The following is a 26541-nucleotide window of genomic DNA, read 5'->3' on the forward strand; positions in this document are numbered from 1 at the left end:
GTGTTGTGGTAAAGTGTTCAGCCGCCATCTTTTAACGTACGCTGGATTCGTGACGACAACTAATGGATGAGAATGTAATAAATCGTCTTGTTACTGTTACCGACAATCTTGAGTTAAGTCTACAAACTAGTCATAATCCTCTACCGAACCATCGAAACATCTAGGATAAACTGAAGCTGACGTACAACGATTGATTAAAGCGAAGCTCAGTAGCATACACAGAATGAGTGAATGTCTGTGTGCGTAGCTTTCAATGGTCGTGATCTTTTTGTTACAGTGCATGCTAAAGTGCTAAAGTGAACCCACTAATTCCCCACCGAGCGTTAGCCCTAGTCAGGAAATGGGAGATCGCACGAGGCAAAGAAAAAATCTTGTTTTCTCAGTGTTATTATTACTTATTAGTGCTACTGCTAGGGGCACAACATTCTTTATTCCTCAATTGGGTTAGTCTGTTCATCTATCTTCAGCTTGACGAATATGCCATCCCCCTCATAAACCGAGTTAGATCTCATCAGCTTTTTGTGGTTCAGTTGAATGGAGAAAGAAGAAGTCTTTCTCTATAGAATTGCGGCCATAAGCATTAATGTTAAACTTGGAGAACCTTTTTCGTAATGTACAGCTTTTAATTAGTTTACGTTTAAATGTTTATGTCCATGAATAACAAGGAGGACCGGGCAAACGGAGGAGCAACTGAACAAACCAGAAACAGAAGCGAACGAGCGAACGAACACCTAAATGAGCAAACGGATAGTCGAATGACCGAGTTAACGATCAAACGGTCCACTGAGCGCTCACCGGTGAAAACGAACGAACGAAAAACCAAGTAAATGAATGAGCACGAAACCAGAGGAACAGCTGAACGACTGGGCGGATAGCTGTTTTTTTACCGCCATAAGCGTTTAAAAGGTTCGATTTTCCTGTTGTTTTATTGCAAACTTAAGAAACAACCGTACCATAACTCCAAGTCAGATAGGCAGCCTTGTTAACGATCACAACCTGTAAAAGAAGCTTGTTGCTCCCAGCAGCGGGCTGAGAAATTTTAAAATACATAGGTGACCAACCGCCGAATGATGATTTATCTGACTGTTCTGTTTGTGTATAATTACCTTCAGCACGGCTGGGTGGGTTGGGCGTGGTTGTCTGTCTCACTGGTGTGGGGGTTGGTTCCGCCGAGTTGTCACATTTCCCCGGGGTTAGTTTAATCTCGTCCAGTGCAATGTCTCCTCTGTAACCATTTCCTCGAACTGCTTCAAAAGCAATCTGCCAAAAGAACAGGAATGTGTTAGGCAATGAAGAATAAGGTCGATCCTACAGTAAGGTGACACGCTTGGGTCAAAGTTCTACGTTTTTGGATGAGAACAACAGTTGTTCATCCAAAACTTGGTTTTAAGGCAATGATATCCATCCTCGGTGTCATTTTATTCATTTTCAACGTTTTTTTAGCAGTGGCAGTCCTTTGTCCAGGGTATTTCCCAAAAAAACGTGCAAAAGGCGATAACACATTGACTTAGTTTCAAAATGGCCGCCTCCTGCAGACAAGATATGAAGAACGAAGAACAACAAAGTTTTTTTTTTTCATAGCTGATGTCATAGTGTCATAACCCCTTGTGCGAGGCTTAACCATTCCGCGCGTGGTCTACATCCATCCAATTTGACCATCCCAAATAGTTAAAAGTTGCGTACTGTAAGCCGTGTGAAGACGTCATACAGCAGTGACTAGAAACAAATTTATCTGTTTAGTGCGACTTACTTACAAAGGTATACGTGTATTGATTGTCCTAAACCATGATCGTAGTCCCCGTTCAGACTTGGTGAGTGGGTTTGGTTCTTGGGCAAGAGCACTAGACTGAACGTAAATTTTTTTGGTGCCTGTGCAATAAACTCGACACTTACCGTCCCCGGACACTGGTCCCTCGCACGGGCATTGGTCTGAACTGGATTTTGTCAGTTCCAACGATTTTCCTTATGCCTTCCTTCGAAGGCAAAAATGGTGGGCGCTAAATGGACGAACAATAAAACGATTGCTCCATGAGGACCAAGGAGTCTGAATAACGACCTTCTCAGTACCCGGGTACTAGTCTGATTTGACTTCGTTTAAATAACCGGACCATGATATTCTCTGCTGAGTGCATTGAAAAACTAATCAGCTACACATTCGTCCGAATAAATTTCAGTTCACCTGAAACTGCTCGGCACCTGTCAAAGAACTCTGAACTGTATACCACTGATCTCCTCTGTTGCCGCTGAACGAAAATATCTTAGTTCTTCGAGAGCCTGAATTCTTGTAGGCGTTTAGAGAACCCATGGAAGTGCCCAGCATGTGCAAATGAAGCTGGAGACAATACGGCCCCCTCAGGCGTGGGGAGAGTAGGACGGCGCGGTTACCGGGTACACGCGGCTTGGAGGACTCGGCGTAAATGTACCAACCTGGAAAGTTAAGGAGAATGTTTTTTTCGAAAATGTTTTCTCTCGCTCTTAAGATAGTCTGAGTCAAAAATTGTTGACAAATTTCAAACGTCATTTTGGAACATTTTCAAAACAACACAATACCGCATAAAAGAATTGTTCAACAGTTTTCCGATGGATCGTCAGGCTTGAACAGGTTTAAGAACCATCTTAAACAGCATAACAAACAGCACCACAAAAAAATACTGCTCAACAGCTCTCACTTGTTCACACCTGTTCTGGTTACTCTACTATACTTGGAGGATCTATCTGTTAACCGGTCTGTGGGTGACATCCTAAAGTGTAACCGTTCTAACGAGGCCATCGAGCAGAACTTTCATTAGACGATGTTTGTTATTGTGCGAGAGGTGCCCCCACCTTTATGCAAAATTAAGTTTGCTTTGCTAGTGTTTTCTTGTTTCGAAGAGTTTATGCTGCTCCTTCTGCTAATCTCCCTCGCAGCCGTTCTTTGTCTCGTCACGCAACGCTCCTCCCCAAGGAGCGTTGCGTGACTGCGAGGGAGACTACCTCGGAACTAAAATGTGTGAACACTAACCCTTTCCAGACATGTCTGTACGCGGCCCAGTCCCACTGGTTGATGTGGAACCTCGGTGCAATGTCCAGTCAAAGTCATCCCCAGTGCCCTGATAGAACTCGCACAAACTCCTGCTGTCAAAACTGCAATATACTGTTGAGAGGAGAAAATTTCAAAAGTATAATGACAGGCGACGAGACTTCCTTCAAGAAACGATATCGTAAGACGTTGTGCTGAGAAGCCACAGATATCAGTGACTTTCTCACCGAAACTGTGTCAAGTTACATCAGTAAATGATCACATAAACACATAATGGCATTAATACAAGGTGTTGATTAATAGTATTTTTACTGTCCTTTGTTATATTATGTGACTTTGATCTGGTATTGATGTGATATGTCGCCCAGTTATTCTTATTCCAAAGTATTGTGAGTTGTTACTCACCCACAGAGGTGGTGCCTGGTTTGGAGTCAGTTGGTTCTAGAAGGAAACAATCGAACAATATAAACTTAAGTTACTTCTGATTTATAAACGAGTGGAAACTAATTGCAGTGAAAGAACTCTGCATCTAGTCCACTCTTAATTAAAAATGTCAGTGCAGTAGTTACCAACCCTCAAAGCTTGCTTGATGCAGGTGTAGATATCAAACCACTCCTTGTCAAATTTGTTCGTGGTTCATTCAGCTGTGTCAACTTCTTTTTGCTGTGCCACAGACGATGTCAATATTTACGGTGTCAAACGGGAAAATAGAGGGAGTAAAGAATTTATAGGGAAATGAGATAGAGGGAGTAAAGAATTTATAGGGAAATAAGGAGGCCGGGAGCCGGGAGAGAAGAAACCAGAAATTAGGTTAAACGAGCATAAGTTAGAGGATGGGAAGTACTACAAACATTAAGAACAAAAACCTTATTGCTTAAGATGTAAGTTGGGGCGGGGTGGATGAAATCGGCGAAACAGATGTCCTCTTGAAAACTTTGTCCCAAATGCTGAGGCAGGTGTCCGTCCGAAAAATAGGGAATTGTGTTCATGCTAATTAGAGCTATTGTTCTTTGCTCTCCACTGGGATTACAAAATGAATTCTGGTAGTTGTAGTCAAATGACGCCATCATGAAAATGGCCTATTGGTAAATGAGGGAAACAGTAAATGATTTTAGGAAATGATCTACGGAGAAGAACGCTTGGTATTTTTCTGTTGCTTTGTTGTACAAATCACTCACTTGGACACTTGTATAACTTGTTTATCTGCCGAATGTCGTTGGCACTAAGCGCTGTCCGCTGACCAATTTGATGCCCACCGCTCTTCAGCGGCACGATGGTAGATCGACCATTTTTGCTAAATGATCGTGCCCCATAATGCATTATGCTTCCATAGTCGTACGGTTCGCTTAGATGTTGGATCGCACCGTGGCTAAACTTGTCGAAATTGTGTTGTTTGCCTAATGGACCAAAAACAAACAATCAAAGAAAAGCACTTGTCTGACTGTCACAGCGCATGAATTTACCATTGGCTCTAGCAGGAGTGTTATGCAGTGTTACTTGACTTATAGTTTGTTACAACTTTGTTAAACTTCATTTCTCAGTTTCCTACTGCATACCTACAAGCAGTTGCAAAAAGGTTTAGACACTCTCGGCATTTTTCCTATTTCCTGCAAATAACACACTCTAAAAGGCCAATGATGAGCTCCCCCTTTCAATGTTGACGCTTGCTTCCTTGAATGTCATTGTGAATTTCGTTCAACATTGATGGGTGGGGGGGGGGGGGGGGGCTGCTAAAAAGTACCCAATAACAGAGAGTGTCTCAACTCATTTTGCAGTTGCTTGTAGCCTTTTCACCTCGCCATCCCTTCTAAAACAGAGCTATGAGATCGCTACTTCTCTTGCCGTCACCCAAAATCACGCGACATAAACTAACTGTGAGCCAACTACAATTTAGTTCTGTTCAATGTTCTTATACAGAACCATAACCTGTCTGTCCGTAACTGCTTTTGCAGTCACGCAAAATCACTTATCATAGTGATGTAGAACGAAGTAAAAGGTAACCTCTTTCAGTGATCTTGAACCTAACTGTCCCTATCTGTTCGTGACAGCCCGCACAATCACGTAAATTCACGTAACATAGTGTGACTAAGCTCATAAACAAAGATGTAACATGAACTACATTCTAACCTCGTTCGATAGTCAGTGTAACAGAATTTAACTAGTTTCCCCTGTCAGTAACAATGACTGCTCGTCCAGTCATGCGGAATAAAGCATGACCCCTCAGCAATGACGTAATCTGACGTCGTTCGATGTTCTTGTAAATAACGGACGCAAGAGTCGCCGTCTTTTCGTGAAGTCTCTTACAGTCACATAAATTCACGTAAACATAAGCAAGACCCAGCCCCTTCTCGTACCGTCATGCAAAATTAACGCTTAAGGTCGTCTTAAAAGGAACAGAAATCTGACCAGCTGTGGATGTCCTTGTCTGCTCGCGACTTCTCTTGCAATTACGCAAATTACGAAACAGAGGGACCCATTCCCTTTATATAAGTCATGAAAAAGGAACTGCACTCTAATCGCGTTCAACGGTGTCCTCATACAGAACCCTGACATAACCGTCGTTGTCTGATTGTGACTGCTGTTGCAGCACGCAAAATCACGCAACGTAGGAGACCGATGCCCTTAAAAGTGATGATGAAAAAACTGCACTCTAACCGCTTTCAGTATCCATATACAGAAAACTGACATAACTGTACCTGTACGGGTCTGACCGTGACTGGTTGCAGTCACGCAACATCGGGGGGCCTATTCCCTTAAAAGTGATGATAAAATAACTGCACTCTAACCGCGTTCAATGTCCTCATTTCGAACCCTGACAAAACTGTCTGATTGTAGCTGTTACAGTCGCGCAAATAACACAACATAGGGGGATCCATGCTCTTAAAAGTGGTGTAATAAGAATTGCACTCTAACCTCGTTTAATGTTTCCAATGTCCTCATATAGAACCCTGACAGAACTGTCCCTGTCTGACCGTCAATCATGGACAAAAGTTGTTGAGACACATAAAAAATTACCAACCTTTTTCCCTAAGTGTAAATTCTCCTCTCTCCCCTCGTGAAAGGTAGCTTCCCCTTCCCCCTTTTTCAATGTTGGAAACAAATAAACATCCAGGAAGCGTTTTGCAACATTGTTTGGGGGAGGGGGGAGGGGGGTGACTACAGATGAAAAAGGTGTTTTCATTCAAATACAAAATACCATTGTTAGTTCGAATGCGTTAGTTTTGGTAAATTGTCTCAACACTTTCGTCCATAATTGGTGACTGCTACTGCAGTCACACAAATCACACACCATAAAAATCCAGTCTCTTAAAAATAAGGACCTTAAGATCCACGACAGCAATTGCAACAAAAACACCACTTGAAAATGTGAGATTGCGTTGCTTGAACTACTTCACGATTAGTCCAATTCCTTTAACTTGCATTATCTTGGAACTGAATTGGAAGGAACGGCGTTCAAGTTTAAAGCAAAAAAGGAAAAAAAATTACCGTCGTGTGCTCCCGTTCTCCATAGAACTTTGGATTTGGTCACTTCACGTCGTTGTTTTGCTGAAGACGGCATAGAAATTGTTTAAAATTCATAACAAACTTAGAGAGCGATTGTTGTACCCATGCCGTCGCAGATCTTAAGGTCCCTAATGCCGGGCTAATGACGAAAAAGGAACGACATTCTGACCTCGCTCAATGTTCTCGTACAGAATCTTGATATAACTGTCCCTGTCGGACCTTGACTGCTCGTGAAAGAAGCCGATAGCGTGGGCTATTTCATGGATGACAATCCCCTTGGACCAGCAGTACCGGTGAAGGTTCACCTTCTGTTCTCCACGAGCTGTACGACCGACGGCTGATGAGCACCTGTCAATCACGATTAACCGTAAGTTATAACTCTCCATACGATTAGCAAGATAATTTAACTTTGGAATAGACAGAACTCTTCTGGTTAAGGTCTTCAAAAACGACAAAAAGTTCAAAAAGTGTTTTATAAGTTATCTGTACAATGTTGTACAGTGGAACCCCGCTGTGCGGACACCCGCTTAATACGGACACCCGGATATTACGGACAGTTTCGTTTGTCCCGACCAAAAGCTCATATACATGTATTTTCTCTAAAATTAACCCGGCTTATACGGACAACGGACACTTTTCTGTGTCCCGAGCGACAAACTCTCACGCATCGTCAACCCCGCTTTACGGACACTGGTTATCTGCGCACTATCTATTTTCATTGTCACAATTATGTACTAATTGTAGGGCTTGTACCCTGTTCAAATAATGACAGATTTCTACGGAGTAATACGTTTTTATTCCCGTGAAAGCAAAATAGCGTGACATGTTTGATCAGCTGCCTTTCTTCCGGTGTTTTACCCTTGTACTGTAGTCCCTTAATAAAGTTTTCTGCCTACTATGCATACACAAGAGTTTCACTTCCTTCGCTTTTTGACGCAAGTCATTTCTTATAGCTTCTTCCTTTTTGACGTCCTATGCTTGCCGCAATCAGCATCAGGAGGCTGATGCTGATAGGATTTCGACTCCGTTGTCGTGTTTCAAGAACAATGAAGTAGTTTTAGTCCGAGTCTTTGATAAGTGAGCGTAAGGTTTCTCTAGTTTTAACTTGTTACAGTTACAGTTAAGAAATTTACCAACGTCTTGTTGCCGTAATAATGTCTTTCAACCGATACTGAAATCATGTGTCTGTCACGTTTTTCCATGTTTTTCTGAGAGCCCGCTTAATACGGCCCCCCGGATAATACGGACAATTTGGCATGTCCCCTTGGTGTCCGTTTTAACCGGGTTTCACTGTATAGCAAAGCTAAGCATTGATATTTCATATCAGCGATGATATGACTCTGCACCACTGTCCATATATAGCAGCTCCTACGGATTTTACAACTCTTCTCAAATCAAGATGGTGGTCATTGTGTTTCTAAATGTTTTGGATAAGCTTGACAAATTTCAAGAGACATGATCATTTTAACTTACCCGCAACACCAGTTGTAAATCTTACGTAGTTTTTCTGAGTGGTCCTGTTCACAAACTTCAGGCAGGTCAACTTATGAAAGTCACTGATGGCGTCTTTGATTGCTTGAATGCCTTTTTGCTCTACATATGTAATTAAAAAGAAACAAAAGTTATCAGTGAGTCAAGTGCCAAAACAAAAGTTTGCTGGTATAGTACACCTACATAAGAAGAGCCAATCTGGAAGACAATAGCTAAAGCTTGAAATGAATCGATCTTCGTATATATCCCACGTCCACAGCGCTTTACCCCAAATATAATATTCTGAAATGAAAACGTACATGAATTAAGGACGGTGCTTACTAACAAAGAAGTATTTTTGTGTGGTTTATGACTATGCGGGGAAAGTAGATCTTATAGCAAGGGTTATTGAAATCCAAAAAGAAAATTGGGGGTAACCACGCATTTTTTAGAGATAATTCAGTAAGGAACAATTATTCTAAGTTTCAGTAAAATACAAAGCAATATAAGCGTTGTTTTCCAAATTGAGGCTTTATTATCTCTAAAAACTGCATGGTTGCCCCCAATTTTCTTTTTGGATACCAAGCTAGGGCACTTTTTGAGTTCTGCTTTCTCCGCTTAGTTTTAAACCGCGCAAAAATATCCCTGCGTTAGTAGGCACCACCCAAAGGAAAACCCGAGTATCTCGAGATGCGCAGAACGCATGCACAGTAACAAAAGTAGGCGCCGTCCTTACCTGGGACATTTGTCCACTATCTACTTACCGATTGTGCTATTTATGATATAAGGCACGGTATTTTTAGGCCACAGTCCGTGTGGATACGTGATGGCGTTGCGTCCGCGTGGGTCTTGTGTTATAAACCTGAGAGTCTCTTCATCGGAGATGATATCACCCAGGACTATCGTGGATCCGGTGTTGCCTAAAACTAAAGAGGTTCCAGCGTTAATGTGTTGTTTCACTAGGTATTGTTTCATACACCTGTCAAAACACCAATATGGCTTTACCCCGGTAAAAAAGTGTTTCTGAGAATGCAAAAATTACAGAGCGATTTAGGGCTCGACGTTTAGGAGATATCTTGGTGTGTTATTCAGGTTTATGAGACAACCATCTTGCATACTGTCAGGATTAGAATGTCAATGTGTGGCATATTCGCAATGGAATAAATGTGATGGGCTATTTTAAGCCTGGTGAACAAATGGGAATGATGAGTTATTCAGTAATGACACAGGCAAACTCGGAAAAAGAAATTCCGAGTGCTCCTTTCAGACTTCGAATTCCGATTACTAGTTCGGATGCTCTCCCACTGAGCTACAGGAGACTCGAGGGAGCTAAGGCCATTAAACTAGGGTCATGGGACAAACTTCCTGCATACTGTTAGGATTGGAATGTCAATGAGTAGCATATGCGTAATGAAAGAAAATGTGATGTAATATTTTAAGCCTGGTGAATAAATGAGAATGATGTATTATTCAGTGATGACACGGGCAAACTCGGTAAAAGGAAATCCGAGTGCTCTTATCAGGAGTAGAACCTAAGACCTTTAAATTACTAGTTCGGATGCTCTATCACCTAGCTACAAGAGACTCGTGGAAGCCAAGGCCATTAAACTAGGTTCATGGGACTAACATCCTGCATACTGCTAGGATATCGATGTGTGTCATATGCGCAATGGAATTAATAAATGTGATGGTATATTTTAAGCCTGGTGAATGAGTGAGAATGCTGTGTAATTCAGTGAGTGACACAGTCATACTCAGAAAAAGTGTGTTTCTTTCGTGCTTTGTTCGAACAAGCCGGCGCAAGGAGAATCCCTCCGGCGTTTGTGGAATAAACAAGATACTACTGCGTGTGCACTCATTAGTTGAAAACGATTTCCCATTAACACAAATTAATGACAATTAAGCAAAATTATCTTTATCGTTTATCTTATTGCGAAATTTCTCGTTCTGGTTTTCATAACTTTATCATTTCACTCGAAAACAGAGTTTGTGAGACTTCGAAACAGTAGTTGATACACTTGCTTTCAACCCATGTAATGGGTCTTATTTTGCAACCAAGATACCATTGGTTCCCTTACCCTTTACTTAACAGGAGAAGACAAAAGAGGGAGGGGAGGGAGGGGGGTGTCGTTAGCAAGAGCTGCTTATCCCTAAGTGCCGGCGACACAGCGATTGTATTTTTACAGCTGTAGAAGCTGCTACTATCACTGCTAGGATATGCTGCCCATAAAATGTCTATATATCGCTGTAGATTAGCTTTGGTTGGAATTCTGTCTTCAGAATTAACTGGAACCACAATTTTGGCAAGGACGGTTCATTTCTAAGCAATACAGCGATCATTTTCTTTTTGCCGCTGTGAAATTTGCTAATATCGCTGACAGGATCTGCCGTTCATAAAATGTGTCCATCACTGCAATTCAGTTACCATATGTAAATGAATTTCTTTGATTATCAGAAAAAAGATTATTTTTTATTTTGTACGAACCACCCACACACAAAAGAAATCTTTACTAGAAATCCATAACAGTTCTCGTTACTCGGCCCTCGAGGCATCAGCGCATGGACTGCTAGAATTGTTCCTTCCATGCCATACATTCACTGCAAGGAAGCGGTTTGGATTTCAATCAACTTTTGTTTTTTCACCTGCAAACCCCGACGCTATCGATATTTACTTGTTATTCTATGTGAAACGCCTTTGGAATGATAATCTACTGAGCTGTGAAGAATTCCATGAACTGAAATGCAGCTCCAGATTCGAAGAAATTGTTATTATTTCTTTAAGAAAGAAACAAGGATTCCAAATTTCCATTGTACTGAAGACGCCATGATCTTAGGAGTAAAAGCGTATTGACTTGCGCCGTTAATTTTCCTTATCGCATGTGACTTATCATTATCATTATGTTGATAAGGTGAGAAATATTTTGACGGGTTTGAAGTGAAGCTAAGTGACGAAGACGCATAAAGGGGAATTTCTGACATTAAATCAAGCTTAAGTGACGGCGTAATAAGTCGTGCGATAAAGAAAAATTAACGACGCAAGTCAAAGCGCTTTTTACCCCTAAGATCATGCTAGAAAAGTGGAAGGTTTATCTCCCCAGATCAGAATTACACTAATCCAGTGTTTTTTATTCTCACGCGATGAATGAATAGTGGCATGTTTAGTTTCGCAATGATGTGAACGACAGAAGACAACTTTGCCACACATGCGCAGATGAATTTTGCGGCAGGTGCTCCAAAGGCGCGAACAAATAATTAAATATGCACCTTCAACACAGGTCGCCATCTATAATTTATTACAGTAGGTAATGCGCTGTAGGGTTCACTCAATGGGCAAGCTTCCATTGAAACAATAGGCTAGCGAGTGAGTAAACATGGAATTTGTAGTAAAGGCGTCAGATACTTCAAACAGACGAGGATTTTAGGTCGCTGGACGGACGCTGAACCGATCGATGGATAAACCGCCTGTGCACGAAGATTTCTTAAAGAAAGAAGAAGAAAAAGAAAGATGGGTTGAATACTGGGTGGTTTTGAGGAGTTCTATTTTGTATTTTTATGACGATCAGACGGATTTATGGCATGAATACTGCGACAAAATCGAAATCACTCCGAATGCGAAATGTTCGGCAGTGAGACGAAAAACGTACAGTCACCGTTTTAAACTGATCACCGACGAAGGAACATGGCTTCTAAAGTGCCATACAAATCTTCAAAGACATCGCTGGATGCATGCGATCGAGCTGGTGGTGAGAGAAATGTCCGCCGAGCCAACGGAACTCGCTCCAGTAGTTGTTACTCCAGCGCGCAGTTGCTATGAAGAAGAATTGTTTGGAAGGAGTATACGACGACTCGAGGAGGCCGCTGTGGCAGCGCGTGAAAGTAACAAAAAACTAGATGAACTGAGTTTGAATTTCGAGCTGGACAAGGGAAGCAAACGGGAAACACGGGATTCAACGAACAGTTCTAAGGAGAAGAAAAGCACTCACAAGGGTAAACATACGACTATCGCTTTCAACGCTTTGCAATGTGAAGGTGTTCCTAATCCCGATCTTGGGAGCCCCTTGGAAAACCTGGCTTTTTCGGATGACGAGGTCGGCATCGACGGCAAAGCAAAGCCACACAACTTTCATGCCCCCGTAGCGAAATTAATTTGCGTTGAAAGTGCAAGTAAGCGTTCAATATCCGCAAACGACTGAATAGGTATTAAGTTCGTCTTTGCATTGGCGCAAGGATGCCGACAAAAAGAATTATTGTTTTATTTTATTCGAGTTTAAATCTAAGCGATGTATTTCGTTTAGCTCTGTCAGATGTGTTTCTTGTCTTTTCTTCTTTTTCTTTTTTGTTTTTAACGTGATCCTCCTTTCATTATAAATGAAGGATGGAAGTTTATTTATTTTATACGAACCGAACATGCTTACAAACGAGGTCAGCTGAGAAAATACGAGATGCTGTAAGTTATCTCTTAGCATGGCAAAAACGTTTTCATCAATGGAGTTTGTTTTCCGACATCTCTCTCAAACACCCTCAACGAAGGAAACAATTGAGCTCTATTTTTGACATTTGCGTAGTGAAAAATGAAAAGTAATTTGTTTTGTCTGTTTTTGCGGTCACACTTTCTGAAATTAACATAGGATTCATCTCGCTTATTTGAGTACAGGTCTGTTCGAGTCAAATTGTAGATAACACAAGAAAAGCTTTTAGGCTGTTATTTAAGAATCTACAAATGATTCTGCCATTCAAAATAATCGAAAAAAACGTCGTGAAATTTTAAGTGACTGTTTTGCAATTTTTGTCAGAAATGGCAGTCAACAGGCGTATAGTTATAGAACCATAGACATTTCAATCCCAAGTAAAGTAATTTGTAATCATAACGAAAAAAACAGGGCCTCAGAGGCAGAAGATATCGCAGATTTAAAAAAAAAATCGATAGATTCAAAATTTTAATTGTTAAAAGCAGTTTCTATATGAGGGCAGGAAGTTGGACAAAAAAAAATTAAACGGAATTATTTATCAGCTATTCTATTTTGCAATCGAACAAACATTTGCTTTTGTAGACTGAAACGAAACGTGAAATAAAAATGCATATCTTCTTTAAAATTTACTGAAAACATTATTTTAATGAATGCAAGGTAAAACGTAATACTAAAATGTCAATGAATTTTTTGTTAATAAATGAAAACTCTGAATTTAAATTTGTAATTAAAATTTACTGTCATGTATTTGGAGTTTGATAATCCGAATGATCAAGGTATGTCAATTAAAAGCAATAACGCAACGCTTCTGTCATGTTCTTGCGTTCTGTACATGGTGTTGAATATTGCGTATTTACTTTATATGATGGACTGTCGCGAAAGCTTTCTTAGCCTGTTCTACTGAGTGGAGATTGTTGGGAAAGGCCGCAAAGACAGAACGACAAGCTACAAATTAACCACGAATGTTTGGTTTCATCAAAAGAGTTGATGAGGTAATTTGACCACCGTAAAGAGATTCGAGTGCTGACGTTTCGAGCGTTAGCCCTTCGTCAGAGCGGATTCGCTCTCATTCGTTTCCATTCCCCACCGACACAGCAGTAAACTAACCCCTTTACATGTAACCACTTTTTACAAATTGAGCAGTTTATTTCGTCTGCTCCAATTATAATCCAAGAGCCTTGTACAGACTCAATATCCCTGACGCACTACACGAGAATAAGAACAAGAAAAAAATTTGGCTTTATTTCTTCTTTGGATATACTCCTGACAGACACTGCAGTTGGACCTTTAGCTGAACTACAAAAACTTCCCGACTATTCTTCCAGTCCCGTCCAACTCATTAGGGAGCTTCAGCCAAAAAGCAATAGGTTTAATAACCAAAACAACAAACTTTGCACGTGCATTACACTTTTTGGTACATTTCTTTGCCGTCACTGCAAGACGAGGACTTGAAATTTCCTGATGGGACGTTTTATGTAAGATATAAATACACAACGACGAATTTTTCTTTCTTTTTCTAAACTTGGGTGCGGTCTCCAAGACTTCAACTCAAGGAAATTTCATCTACATTTGACATTTAAAACGACTTGGAATAATCGCGACGACGTTTGTAAAAACGAGAATTCGTTTTAATAGTGACGTTTTCGCTGCCGTGGCCGTCGTCTTTGTTAAAGTTCCCTATTATTTGGTTTAATGTGGCCGAGCAATCCACTGGCGACGGCGTTTAAGGCTGGTTTCCATATGATCGCAGACGATCGCAGACCTTATCGCGATCTGCGATCTGCGATCTGCGATCCGCGATCATATGGAAACCAGCCTTTAGATAGAACATGGTTCTATCTTCTGCGATCACGATCGCAGGATCGCAGACGATCGCAGACCTTATTGCGATCTGCGATCCGCGATCATATGGAAACCAGCCTTTAATTTCAGTTCAGAAAGAGACTAAAAGAAGTTCACCGCCGTTGTTGAGTGTTGCCATTTCCCGTTGTAGTCTTGCAGAGAAAAACGACAAAAAAACCTCCAAAATGTAAAATGCAAGCGCAAAGAGTAATTTTATTGTGATGTCGCCGTTGTGGTTTTAAAGGTTTAATTTATGTATAAGTGTAAAAAACTCTAATTTGCAAATTGGTGTGTAGCAAAAAGTAAGTGTTAATCACCATATACAACAGAAGTCAATATAGTAGCTTGGAGACATTGTTCTACGAAAGGATGACTGGATGCGTGATTCAGATACTGAAGTGAAACGTATATCGTGATGGAATCGGCTACACCTGTCATTTTAAACAACAACTAGGCAACCGATTAGCTTTGTATAGGGTATCCAGAAGGGGCAAAAAAGCCGAAAACGTTTAGCTTGTCGCTCAGATAATTTGTAATTCACTAGAAAGATTTCTTTAATTTTTTTTATTAACGTTTAAAAATAAAAGTCAACTGGCTGACCTTCTATGGTCGGGTGAGGTTACGTTTTAGGCCATGTACACATTGAAAAAGTTTTCGTTTGAAAGCGCGTTCTTTTCTGTGTTTTCGCAGATCGTCCATACTAAAACAATGCAAAACGGAAATCCTTATCTTTTAAAACGGAGGTCAAAAACACAAAAAGTTTTACCCGTTTTCAAGAAAAACAAAATAAAACGGATGAAATTGAAAACGCATTTATCACTACGGAGCGATAACACAATAGATCTAAGGAAACAGAAATACGATGCAATGAACATAAAATGCACAAGAGATTCCACCCTAACCACTAAGGGTAGACACCATGCATTGAAGAGTACAGAAGAATGATGTCCTATGCTTCTAACCTTGATTAATCTGTGTCTCGTCGCTTTCTGAAGTTATTCTGGATAAATCATCTAAATGAGAACAAATAATACATTTTTAAATTTTTAATCACCTGTCTATCTACATCAGTACTGACAACGTGCAATATAACACTGTGACTGTGACGAGTTAAGCCTTGTGTATCCGTTCGCGTAGACTGCAAGCAGTCCCTTTCTGGTTAGTCGAGATGGTGGGCTCTTTTTTTTCGCGCTCGGCTATTACGCGCTACCTCTCGACTATCCAGAAAGGGACTGCTTGCAGTCTAACGTTCGCGTGCGTTTCGTCTCACTCGCGCTGTAAAGGAACTAATTAACTACGAAAAATGCTATCAAAAACCTCGTTTCCAGGATCTTTTCCCGTTTGGAAAAAACCCAATTATATCAAGTTTAAACTGAGTAAACCCAAGTAAGTAATTCTGGACAGTTGGAATTGTTTCCCGGAACTATCATCTGCTTGGAGTCGCTTTAATTTCTTCAATCCCATACCGAACTACAGCGTACATGTTCTACTTGATGTCTTCAAGGTGAACGTAGGCTGTACAGATCAGAGACGCGTCACCGCTAAAAGATCTCTATAAATGGCCTACAGTTAGAAGTTACTAATTTAGTCAGTGGTGTTCTAGTTATGTAATTACTTTCGCGAGCCACATCAAGCGCAACTTAGGCGATATTTTAGAGACCGGGAAACGCATCGCAACTGGAAGATGTCTGTACTATAGGGTTGTACCACAGAAATTATTAATTTACCCTCTCGTTCAAGCTAATTGTTTTTGCAAAGGCATATCGTTCAGCTGCAAACTTTTCACTGTGCAAAAAGTTTTGTAATGACACCGATCTTTTCTTGATTAGCTGGGTGCCTCAGTCACGTGATTTAAAACTCACCTGTATTGGCTGGTCCTCCATCAGGAGGAGGAGTAGGGACTGGGGAGAGATAGACAAGTCATTCAGCAAATGAACAAGACAAATAAAGAATTTTAAGATTAGCGCTTAATGATTTTTGAGAAACCAAGCGCTCACAAATACAACCGAGGAAGTCGGCCAACGTTAAAAGGTTTTTGATTGTTTCGTTTATAACTCCCCGATTTCCCTAGTCAGATTAAAAAAAAACAAAACAAAAAAAAATTATAGGAATCTTGTAACATGCATGAATAAGTCATAAGACGAAATTCTAAGATGACCCTTAAAACGGATTAGTAGTGTACGTAATCGTATTTTGAACAACAAGACCCACATAATGCAGAGGGATTGACAATTATACCTCTACTTTCAGCTTTGTTCGAGGTCTTATCGGGGAACCCATAAATTAGGACCGGTTCAATTGGCCTCCCACGCAGTCCTGTTTAGAAGACTCAAATTACCCTCCTCCTCATGAGCAGAGTGTCCGGAACACGTAATAGCGACAGAGAAACGGGAAAAAGCAATCGGATTGAGAATACCAAAAGTTGAAATTAATAGTATGAGGCAACCGAGCGTATCACTGCACCGTCCTTTTATCATTATGAGCAACATACGAGGAGTATTCATGTACTTTTTCTCTAAAAACTAAAATAAAAATCACCGTGAGCTCCTTCGTCACGTTTCAGGGATCAGAAGGTATTAATTAAAACTATAAAGAGCTTTGAAAAAGCTTTCAGTTCTTTTGTCAATGGTGCGTTGATTTTCGTATGTTTGACCATGCAAATGAAACCTCAGTATTGAGGTACAAACTTTACTGCAGTGATTTACAGAGTGGTTCTAACCCCGGGGGGTACTCCTTTATGTACGTGAGGCCGATAGGGTATGGTTTTCAGGGTGTTTTGTCTTGAACGGGGTATCTATTTCATCACTTTCTGTCTTAAACAGGGTATCGCTACATGACCTAATGTTAAACAAGATAAGCTTAGATGCCTGTTTATTGGTCTTTTGAAGAACGAAGCATATTTCAATGATTTCAAGTAGATTCTGATTGCCAATGCATTAAAATACAGTAAGAAACTAGTGCATTCTTATTTCATTCTAGTCTTAAACAGGGTCTGAAAATTTGAATTCTGTCTTAAACGGGATAGGGAAATCAGAGAATTGTGTCTTAAACAGGGTCAGGGTTTGAACGCCCGGGCCGCACCTCCCTACCCAAGCATCTGTTGAGTACACCTCCCCGCCCCCCCCCCCCCCCCCCCCCGCAGGGTTCTAACATTGGAGCCTGTGGTTGAGACACTCAAATGTATTTTTTAAAAACCAAACGAAGCTCTTGAGCATTTAACACTTTCCTGAAGTGTTGTTTGTTCTGCTGTACAAGGTGATTCTAACTTTGGAGTGTGGATGCATCCTTAACTGCGGCAGTAGTACTGTTAATTTTTTCAAAGGTTTGAACCAGGACAGTCCGATATGAGATTGAAACTTGATGAGAACTTAGAAATACGGTAACGATACAATTACTCCCTCACCTGGCTCGATAATAACATTGCCGCTGCTGATGGAAACCAGAGCTGCCAGGAAACAAAGAAGTGTTCCCAATACGATGACAGTTTCAACTCGGCAATGGCTGTTTAACTCCATGAGTTATGATGATAAGGAGCCCAGCAGTGTCTCCGTATTTGTGGGTGAGGAAGTCGAATCTTATACCTCCACAAGCAATAATCATATTAAGTGACCTTTTAAGGTCGAATTTCTTTATTGGTATTTCCTGCTGAGTGACATATCACTCGAGGCTGATTTGGATGTCAAGAACCGGAAGTTTCATGGTACATTCACGACTTTTCCGTTTAGCTCCTAAATAGTTTTAAAAAAATTCTGATGAATTTGTTTTTCCATTGTAGAGGGTTTGGATGGATAGGTACACCCATACTCCCACAAAAACGTCTAAGGAATACCCTATCCCCCTACCCCTAGGGACAGATTCGAACGATGACTACCACCAGACATGGCCTTTTGGGAAAAAAATTACGTAATGCGATCCCGGAAATGCGATCAACCGTAAATCTCACATTACAAATAACGTAAACTGGCACAACTATAGTGTTGAGTATGACTGACTTATCAATGCCGTCAAGTTGGTTCTTACAATGACAAAGCAGAGAAAAGACGAAAAAAACTTACCGATATCATTCTTGAAGAAGGAAAAAAATCCAAGTGAAATCCAGTAATTTTAGGCGCGAAACACAACGACGCGTGACGTGGCGAAGATGAACTGAGGGATTTTTTACGCTAAGCATCATGGGAATGCCCTGAAATCCTCCTTGGCCGTCAAGAGAAATTATTTTGTATTTTTATTACACCCATTTTGAAATCACTGGTGATCCTTGCAATCTGATTGGCTCTCAACAGTGCGATTTATTCCTAAATTGCACCTTTTTTTTGCTCTAAATCGCATCCTTTCTTTAGCCCATCAAAATAGAATGTAATATTGACAATAAAACTCTGTGATTTCAAAAAAAGGTGTAATAAAGTGGTAATTGAACTTTGTGTCGTGCAATTTTGCTCTGAAATCATGCTTGTGATTTCAAATCGAACTCGCGCTGCGCGCTCATTCCATTTTGAAATCACGCGTATGATTTCAGACCAAATTGCACTCCACTCAGTTCAATTACCATTATTAAATTAATATTAGAGGCCACGTGACGTGTGATTGGCCAGTGGGTCTTCTCTTATCGCCATTTTGAATGACGAGAAAACCTGGGGTCAAGGTTAGGAAATTCCACAGAATAATATTTTTGTACTTGTTGTTGTTGTTGTTGTTTTCCGGCGGACAGGGAGAAGGGAGTGAAGGTGTTTCTTTTATTTTCACTGTAAAGCTGTGTCATTTATCTCAGTTATTCCTACGCAATGGTGCCGTCGGTGATGAATTGTTCCTGTTCTGGTAGTGAACAGGTAGCACCAGCAAATTAAAATCATCGCGGTGTAAACAAACTTAGAAAAGATTGCGGTGGGATTAGTCCGTTTTAGTCTGTTTTTGTTCATCATTTCATCAGTAATTTTCCACATACTTTGATTGGGGCTACTTTCAAAGAAATGGTCCAATCACTGCATTATTCATACCCGGAAGAGCGAATGTTCTATCAGAAGTATTCAAAGCAAGAATACACTTCTAGGAAAATCCCATGGAGTTTGAATCCCGCTCGACGACACCTCAGCCTGTACCAACTGGTCTTTCTACTGGGACTCTGCACGTTCGCATTCGCTTTACTCTATCTGTTCTTCCCGTGGACGTCCCTTACGCCTTCGTACAAAGACAGAAAGTTAAAATTCAAACTGGTCACTAACTTTGCAGCGCCCAGTCAAAACTTCAACGGTACTTATCTTATAATCTTGGTAACTTCGGCTCCGTCTCATTTTAAAAACCGAGAAGCTATCCGCGTGACATGGGGCAACAGAATAAGCTTACGAGTGCGGCGACAGCCATTCAGTGGAGCCTTAGACTGGAAGATAGTTTTCCTACTTGGTAAGACCACTAACGCGAGCATAAACGCGCTTGTTCAGCAAGAAGCAGCAGAATTCGATGACATTCTCTTAGGGGAATTTCAGGATTCGTACGAAAATTTGGTGATCAAGACGATGATGGGTTTGTCGTGGGCGTCTCGAATAAACTGCACACATGTTCTCAAAGCCGATGATGACGTTTACGTTCACATTCCGCGCCTGATCACGTGGTTACGGCAGCCATCTTTGCCCTTTCGACTTTATGCGGGCTACGCGAGGATTAAAGTCGGGGTTGTGCGTCAAGAAACGTCCAGATTCTTTCTTGATTGGGAGACTTACCCCGAGCCTTATTATCCGCCTTATTCTATAGGACCCTTCTATTTACTGTCAAGAAACATTCTGTCCCCACTTGTGAACTTAACAAACTATATAAAACCAATAGTGATTGAGGACGCTTACATTGGTATATTAACTCAAACACTGGGTATTGGTCTGATCGATACCAGCGAGACCTTTGAAATTTTTTACCAAGAAAATCCCTCTCTGCGACTTGATGACTGCAAACTAACGTCAATCATTTGCCTGGGGCACCGCATTTCTCCTTCAGGCCTTCATGTCATTCACTCGCGACTTCTCGGAATCGAGTCTCTCTCTCAGGAACAAAAAAACTTGATATGTGTTCGAGAAGAACTGATCTTTGTGACGGAAATCCTTTGTTTGGTGTCAGTCGTTGTTGTCGTGTTGTACTTCAGTACGCGCCGATTAATAACCTCAATCAGGGCGCTTTTAGCTTAACAATTGGGTCAGTCGGTTGAACGCGAATAGTTAGCATCAAGAAACTATGGGGAGCTTGGGTATGAATCGGCTTCGTGAGGAATTGCGAAATAAAAAAAGAGGGGATTGCAAGGTTTGTTACTGGTCTCGTGATTTGTTGATATAATTTGATAAAACCTTTTTATATTCGAGTCACGTTACATGTTTTTGGTTTCGGATCAGTCTTACGCTATCGCTGCCTTGCTGCTGAAAAAAAAAGGCTTTGAGTTTTGATCTCCTTCAGTTGTTCCACCGACATTGCACTGTACCAGTGTCATTTCAATCTCTAGACAGATTAAATGCAAAAAAAAAAATATGAAATCAACGATTTTTGACACTTTTAATAGGGAACATGAGCACTCCCATGAAAATGTTTACAAGGTTTGTTACTGGTCTCGTGATTTGTTGATATAATTTGATAAAACCTTTTTATATTCGAGTCACGTTACATGTTTTTGGTTTCGGATCAGTCTTACGCTATCGCTGCCTTGCTGCTGAAAAAAAAAGGCTTTCAGTTTTGATCTCCTTCAGTTGTTCCACCGACATTGCACTGTACCAGTGTCATTTCAATCTCTAGACAGATTAAATGCAAAAAAAAATATGAAATCAACGATTTTTGACATTTTTAATAGGGAACATGAGCACTCCCATGAAAAGGTACCAGGAGGTTGCTCATGGCGACAACGCCCGGGGGAGGGGGACTCTCATATGAAAGGGGCGGGGATGCTTGTCGCCTCGCTTAGGGGTACAAATTTCGGATTGTGGTCTCACTTAGGGTGTTCTGGGCAAAACGCCATTATATTTAGCCGTGAAGGTCTCGTTTATGGTTGCGCGCGAAACGTTACTGTATTTTTTTATTTGTCTGTGTTTTAAAGTGGTCTCTTTTAGGGGGTCAAAAAAGTTTGGGCCATGCCCAGATTGGTCTCCTTTACGTCAAAGTTTACGACGAGCATCCCGCCCCTTTCATATGAGAGTTCCCCCCCCCCCCCCCCCCCCGGGCGACAGCGTTTGTCCGATCGTTGCAACTGGTCTCCACATTCTACAAATGACGATGGATGAGCGCGAGCGGCACGTTTTGTTTGAAAAGGTGTGCTACACAATTTCGGAAACAGAGTTTTTGCCATTTTTGAAGAGAAATTAAGATTGTAGATTGAAGAAGGAAGACGATCAAGGGTTGAAGTGAGAAATCCGAAAATCGGTCTGGACCATTTTAGTTTTTCAGTTTTTGGAGACTGCGGTGGATCCCCTCCCAAAATGGGGACTTAACGCAACCACAACGGCAACGCCAACGAAAACGTCGCTTGAAAATACAAGTTCGTGTTACTTGTACTACTTTGCGATCATTCTAATTCGTTCAACCTCTACAATGTGGCCGAACTATCCCGGCAGTAACAGAGCTGGTGGGAAAGGTCTTCAATTTAGCACAGATAATGAAAATTTACTGTCATGTGCTCACGCTCTCCATAAAATCTTGAATTTGAGCATTTCACGTTGTTGTTTGGCCGAAGATGGCGACGAAATGTATCAAAATTTGTAATGCACGTGCACAACATTGTTTAGCTCATTACACCTTTTCTTTATTGACGTTTTCGTTGCCGTCGGAGTCGTGTTTGCCTAAAGTCCCTAATGACAAAAGGCGTCCCCCGAAACTTACTGGTGCCTTCAACACTAAGGTACAATGTGTGTTTTACTAACAACCTCTTCACAAAAAAACTGCTAGCCAGTCAGGTAGATTTTCAAATATTTAATTATTACGGTTGATCAGTTATCGTTACAAAAGCTAGCTTAACGTTTTCGTAATAAGAATACAAAAGTAGCAAAAAATAAATTACTCAGCTGAAACAGCTGCGGTGTTGCTCAGAAACGCAAGCAAAAATCCAGCTTTGCTTGTTATCAACGGCTTGAAGTTGAATGAATCTGTTCAGGTATTATTTTATATTATCAGCATAACTGACGCCCTGTATTTTTCATTTAATGTCCGCCTTCAGTCACAACTGAGATTGTTTAACAATGCAGAATAGCCACTGGTGTGATTTGGTAACACTAATACGTAACATGCGTTTTAGGCAGTAAAAAAGAGGGGTGGGGGGGGGGGGGGGTGCGGGAGGATAGAGGGGAATTGGCGCGGCGCGCGCGAAGCGAGGGCTTTCTTTTCTTTCCTCTTCGCGCTCCCCTCGCTTCGCGCGTGCGGCTGATTCCCCTTTTTGCTCCTCGTTTCTAGTGCCTGCCACACAGACTGACGAACACGTGTTCTTGTTGTGGATGAGATTTGAAGCAATACGAAAACCGCACCAACGCGTGGTTTTCTTTGCCAGTTGCTTTAAGAATTCAAATCTTTCCGGTTCACCAAATGTGATTTTCCTCCTTCATTCCTCTATAGAGGTTATGAAACCTTTTCATCATTCCACCTGATCACATGCCGCTCTGTTGAAGAATTATTTTATTTCAGTCCCTTTTTCATTAAATGCCACTTTTCTACTTTTTGTTCAAGTATTGACCTTACCCTCTGCACCAATCCACAAACGATGACTTTTTACCCATAAAACGTTTTCAATACAGGGCTTAGGTTCGTAGAAGTATTGTCCACCAAACGACTTGTAGTCAAACGTGTTGCTCTTACAGTGCACAGAGTAGTTGGCAACAGGAGTCACCTTTTTAGCGCCATCTCCACTTTCCTTTCCCAGCTGCAACATTCGCCCAGCAAATGCTCGATGCACACCCATGTAGGTGTCACAAACGTCCCCAGCCTGCCAGTCAAATGAATCCGACACTCTATGATGCAGCCTATTGTCGTGAAAATACACTCGACCAGATATGTTATTGAGCCATATTGAAATCTGCTGGTCAGCGTGCGGGTGACACAGCATCGTGCGTGCGTCTTGCGTTAGAAATTTATCGATGATATCACGTGAATACAACATCCACGACTCGTCGATCCACGAGATGTTTAATTCGCAGTGAAAATATCCCCAGCAAAGATTCTCCTTTGGACGCAAAGGCAATTCGTTGAGTAGCTTCTTGAGGCAAACGAAGTAGTCGTCGTCTACTCGAAGGAAGTATTGGAAATCATATGTTGCCGAAGCCCACTTCGCGTGGTACAAGAAGCGAAGGCCAAATTCTATGCCACCAAGAAGCGGTTGAAATTCCATGTCTCCGTAAAGGGTTCCTTCTTCCAGTAAATGTTGCTGGACCTTTCTGTTGACGACTCGTCCATCAGTGAAAAAGTGACAAGCGACCTGCGACGTACAAACGCGACGCAAGGGATTAGTTTATTTGGCTTGCGACAGAATTAAAGAAAAGTTTATCTTTGACCCTTAAGTACTTAATATGGTTTAAACATTTCCAAACAAGTGTGTAATAAAACAATTTTAGAGTCAACAGAGCTCGTTTAGGACTCGATTTCATGGGATTATTCTTAAATATTACACATACTCGCTTACCTCGCTGACATTGCAATGCCTCCACCAAGTTTGACGTATGGCGTCTCTCCTTTCCCGCCTTAAAGGAGCTGCAGACACAATTACAACCAGAAGAACACGCGACTTATTTTCCCCTAAATCCCGGATGTGACTAATCGGCAGTCCTACACGTACACTGACGTCAAGTGCTGGCCAGACCAGTTTCCCTCGAATTTCACTTAATTTTATACGATACGGAAGAATGTCCGGTTGACCCGGTAAGCCAAGTTCTGTTGGGGATTTAAAGTTCAACAGCAATATTATCACTCCTGTTAATGTGACAAGAACCTGGAAAAGTTTCATTTTCCAGTGATGCATCTCTGTGTGGACTGTGATTCCGGCATGAGACCTTCCGTTCCCTGTTCTTTCTGCCTCTGAATTCTATAAGACGAAAGGATGAATTATAATATAGGCCAGCCTAAGTAACCTCTGTTTAAGGGGGGATTCTACCTAAATTTGAATGAAATTGGTAGAGGTTTTAAGAAGGGATGGAGGAAAGAAAATGATTTTTCGGACACCAACAGACAGTTAATACCTACGCAAGAGCACCCCAGGTTGCTAGTGGACTAACTTGGTGTCCGTCTATTAATTATTAATTACAAATTCTAATTTTAAAACTTCACTAAATCTTCAATATTTCTTATTTCTCTTAATTTTACCAATCCTTCTAGAAAAACTATCTCCTCCCAAATATACCCAAAAATCACCCAAAAATTCACAAAACACCGCACAACACAGATTCACAGGATGAGTGTAGAGTTTTTGGATTGCTTGAAACGTGAACGAGATATTTCCATTAAAGCCATGTCAAGCGGCGGAAAAATGGCCTTTAGGAATTAATGGTAAGTAAGGTAAGGTCGTGGTGCGAGCCTAACTGACCCATAAGGCTGGAGCTTCACCCGGTTTCTCAAGCATGAAGCAGCTACTGAGATCTAGAGGTATTGCTTCTCCCCCCTGGATGGGAAGCTAGTCCATCCCACAGCAGTATGTCGCCGTTACCCATTTTAATATACACCTGGGTGAAGAGAGGCAATGTGGAGCAAAGTTTCAACAACACGGTAATGCAGAGACTAACCTAGCCATTAACCACCAATCATCCGTCGACCCCTCCGATCGAAAGTCCGAAGCGTTTACCGCTACACCACCGCGCCTCCACCCTGTTTTAATGGTGTCAGTGTTGCCCAAACCTAGCCGTCAAAACTAGAACTTCCGGCTATCTAGGCCGTTGCGATACTGACTGTAAAATTCTTATCTGTCACTGAATTAATTCCCCGTCGTTGAGCATTTCAATTGACGCATCACACCGCTTGATCGACGCTAAGATAAGGGGACTCGATCAAGTTATACACTGGTAATAATAATACTCTTTGAAAGCGCCTGTAAATGCCGCTCATCTTCCAGCTGGGAACTGCGTAATACGCGGCATAAATATCAAAATCATTCCAACAGATATTTAGAGATTGTGAAAAAAGATTTGAGTGTTTTAAAGGCGGTAGAATGATTTGTTTTTGCATGCGAGGTTCTGAAACCCGCGTAATAATTTAGCCTCTCAAATGACGATTTTAACGGATTTTCGTTATTTGCATTTTTTTTTTTTGAAATAAAAGGATATTTCATCGGAAAAACTACACAGTGATTTTAGATATATCCTAGCCTATCTAACATTAAAATATGAAAGAAATCGAATTTTCCACCCTTGCCGCGAAATTTAGAATTTGTCTGATTTTTACAGACAGGCGCTCTTAACATTTAAATGACGTTCCTTACTTACTTAATATGCTAGGTGATCTATTCCACTCGGTTTCTTTGGTGCCGTTGATTTACTCTATGATACTAAGCTGTAGGCGACTGAGCTGTAACTTGCGTCCCTAAATTACTTCGACTCACATATTATGGTCGGCTGGTTCAACTCCTTTTCGTCATCCCACATCGATCATTACTGTTGATGGGTTTAAGTTTCGAGCTTTGAAGTTATGTGAGTAATTGATATTTTCGATCCGCTCCTCTGGAAACAATGGAACACCCTTCAAACTAAAAAGGTTGTTTTACAACCTGTTGACTGATGTCAGCAGGTGGGCCAGTTAGGTTAATTTCTTTTTAATTAGATTAAAACCACTGCACGTGATGTTTTATCGACCATTTGATAGGCCAATGACTTATGAATTATTAACGAGTTTTTGAAGGCAAAATATTACTTTCAATATAGAATGTTTTCATATGACGTCACGGCGGCCATGTTGGTGTCCCAAAACAAAGAAATGGCGGCCATGTTGGTTTCCCAAACTAAACCTTTGGGAATCGAATTCTATTTTTATGCAAATACTTCCTTTTGTTTCAGTAAACCAAAATGGCCGGTATTTACGTGAATGAAAACGCTCTACAGGCTGGTTCCATACAAGAAAGTTTTCCTTGAAAACGTTTTGACAATTTATCTGACTTGTACGTCTCTAAGGTAAACAAATTTTCAGTGAACTTGCTCAAAAACTAGAACAACTGGTTTTAACATACAAGGAGGCTTGCCAAGGAAACGCTTTATATACTGTATCGTACACACGAGAGAAGAAAGTTTGTTAAATACGGACTTGTCTGTG

At 41.1% G+C, this 26541-nt stretch overlaps 4 protein-coding genes across 4 annotated transcripts in view; 2 read left to right on the plus strand and 2 right to left on the minus strand.

The window, feature by feature from the left end:
* LOC146480415 (uncharacterized) overlaps window positions 1-17902 on the minus strand; it is a 45237-nt gene extending 27335 nt beyond the window's left edge. Inside the window, exons 1-11 of the mRNA XM_085109570.1 lie at window positions 17708-17902; window positions 16167-16205; window positions 15267-15317; window positions 8758-8919; window positions 8000-8116; window positions 6693-6872; window positions 4198-4416; window positions 3425-3460; window positions 3002-3133; window positions 2180-2427; window positions 1107-1260 (exon numbers count right to left, since the gene is read on the minus strand). Coding sequence (XP_084965696.1) covers window positions 1107-1260; window positions 2180-2427; window positions 3002-3133; window positions 3425-3460; window positions 4198-4416; window positions 6693-6872; window positions 8000-8116; window positions 8758-8919; window positions 15267-15317; window positions 16167-16205; window positions 17708-17819 — 1450 coding nt within the window. The 5' untranslated portion in view covers window positions 17820-17902. The remainder of the gene's footprint in view (window positions 1-1106; window positions 1261-2179; window positions 2428-3001; window positions 3134-3424; window positions 3461-4197; window positions 4417-6692; window positions 6873-7999; window positions 8117-8757; window positions 8920-15266; window positions 15318-16166; window positions 16206-17707) is intronic.
* On the plus strand, window positions 11185-13276 carry LOC146480417 (uncharacterized). Its single transcript, XM_085109315.1, has one exon. It carries the CDS (start codon window positions 11443-11445, stop codon window positions 12184-12186), a length of 744 nt encoding a protein of 247 aa, XP_084965441.1. The 5' UTR covers window positions 11185-11442; the 3' UTR covers window positions 12187-13276.
* Window positions 17903-18317: 415 nt separating the features above from the next.
* Window positions 18318-20639, plus strand: LOC146480418 (beta-1,3-galactosyltransferase 5-like). Its single transcript, XM_085109316.1, has one exon. It carries the CDS (start codon window positions 19272-19274, stop codon window positions 20472-20474), a length of 1203 nt encoding a protein of 400 aa, XP_084965442.1. The 5' UTR covers window positions 18318-19271; the 3' UTR covers window positions 20475-20639.
* Window positions 20640-21503: 864 nt separating this feature from the next.
* LOC146480419 (uncharacterized) lies at window positions 21504-25470 on the minus strand. The gene is made up of 2 exons (XM_085109572.1): window positions 23933-25470; window positions 21504-23728 (listed from the first exon to the last, which is right to left on the minus strand). Exons 1-2 carry the CDS (start codon window positions 24266-24268, stop codon window positions 22979-22981), a joined length of 1086 nt encoding a protein of 361 aa, XP_084965698.1. The 5' UTR covers window positions 24269-25470; the 3' UTR covers window positions 21504-22978.
* Between the last annotated feature and the right edge of the window lie 1071 nt (window positions 25471-26541).

Source organism: Pavona decussata, unplaced genomic scaffold, assembly GCF_977016875.1.
Source record: "Pavona decussata unplaced genomic scaffold, jaPavDecu1.1 SCAFFOLD_53, whole genome shotgun sequence".
In the NCBI taxonomy this organism is placed as follows: Eukaryota; Metazoa; Cnidaria; class Anthozoa; order Scleractinia; family Agariciidae; genus Pavona; species Pavona decussata.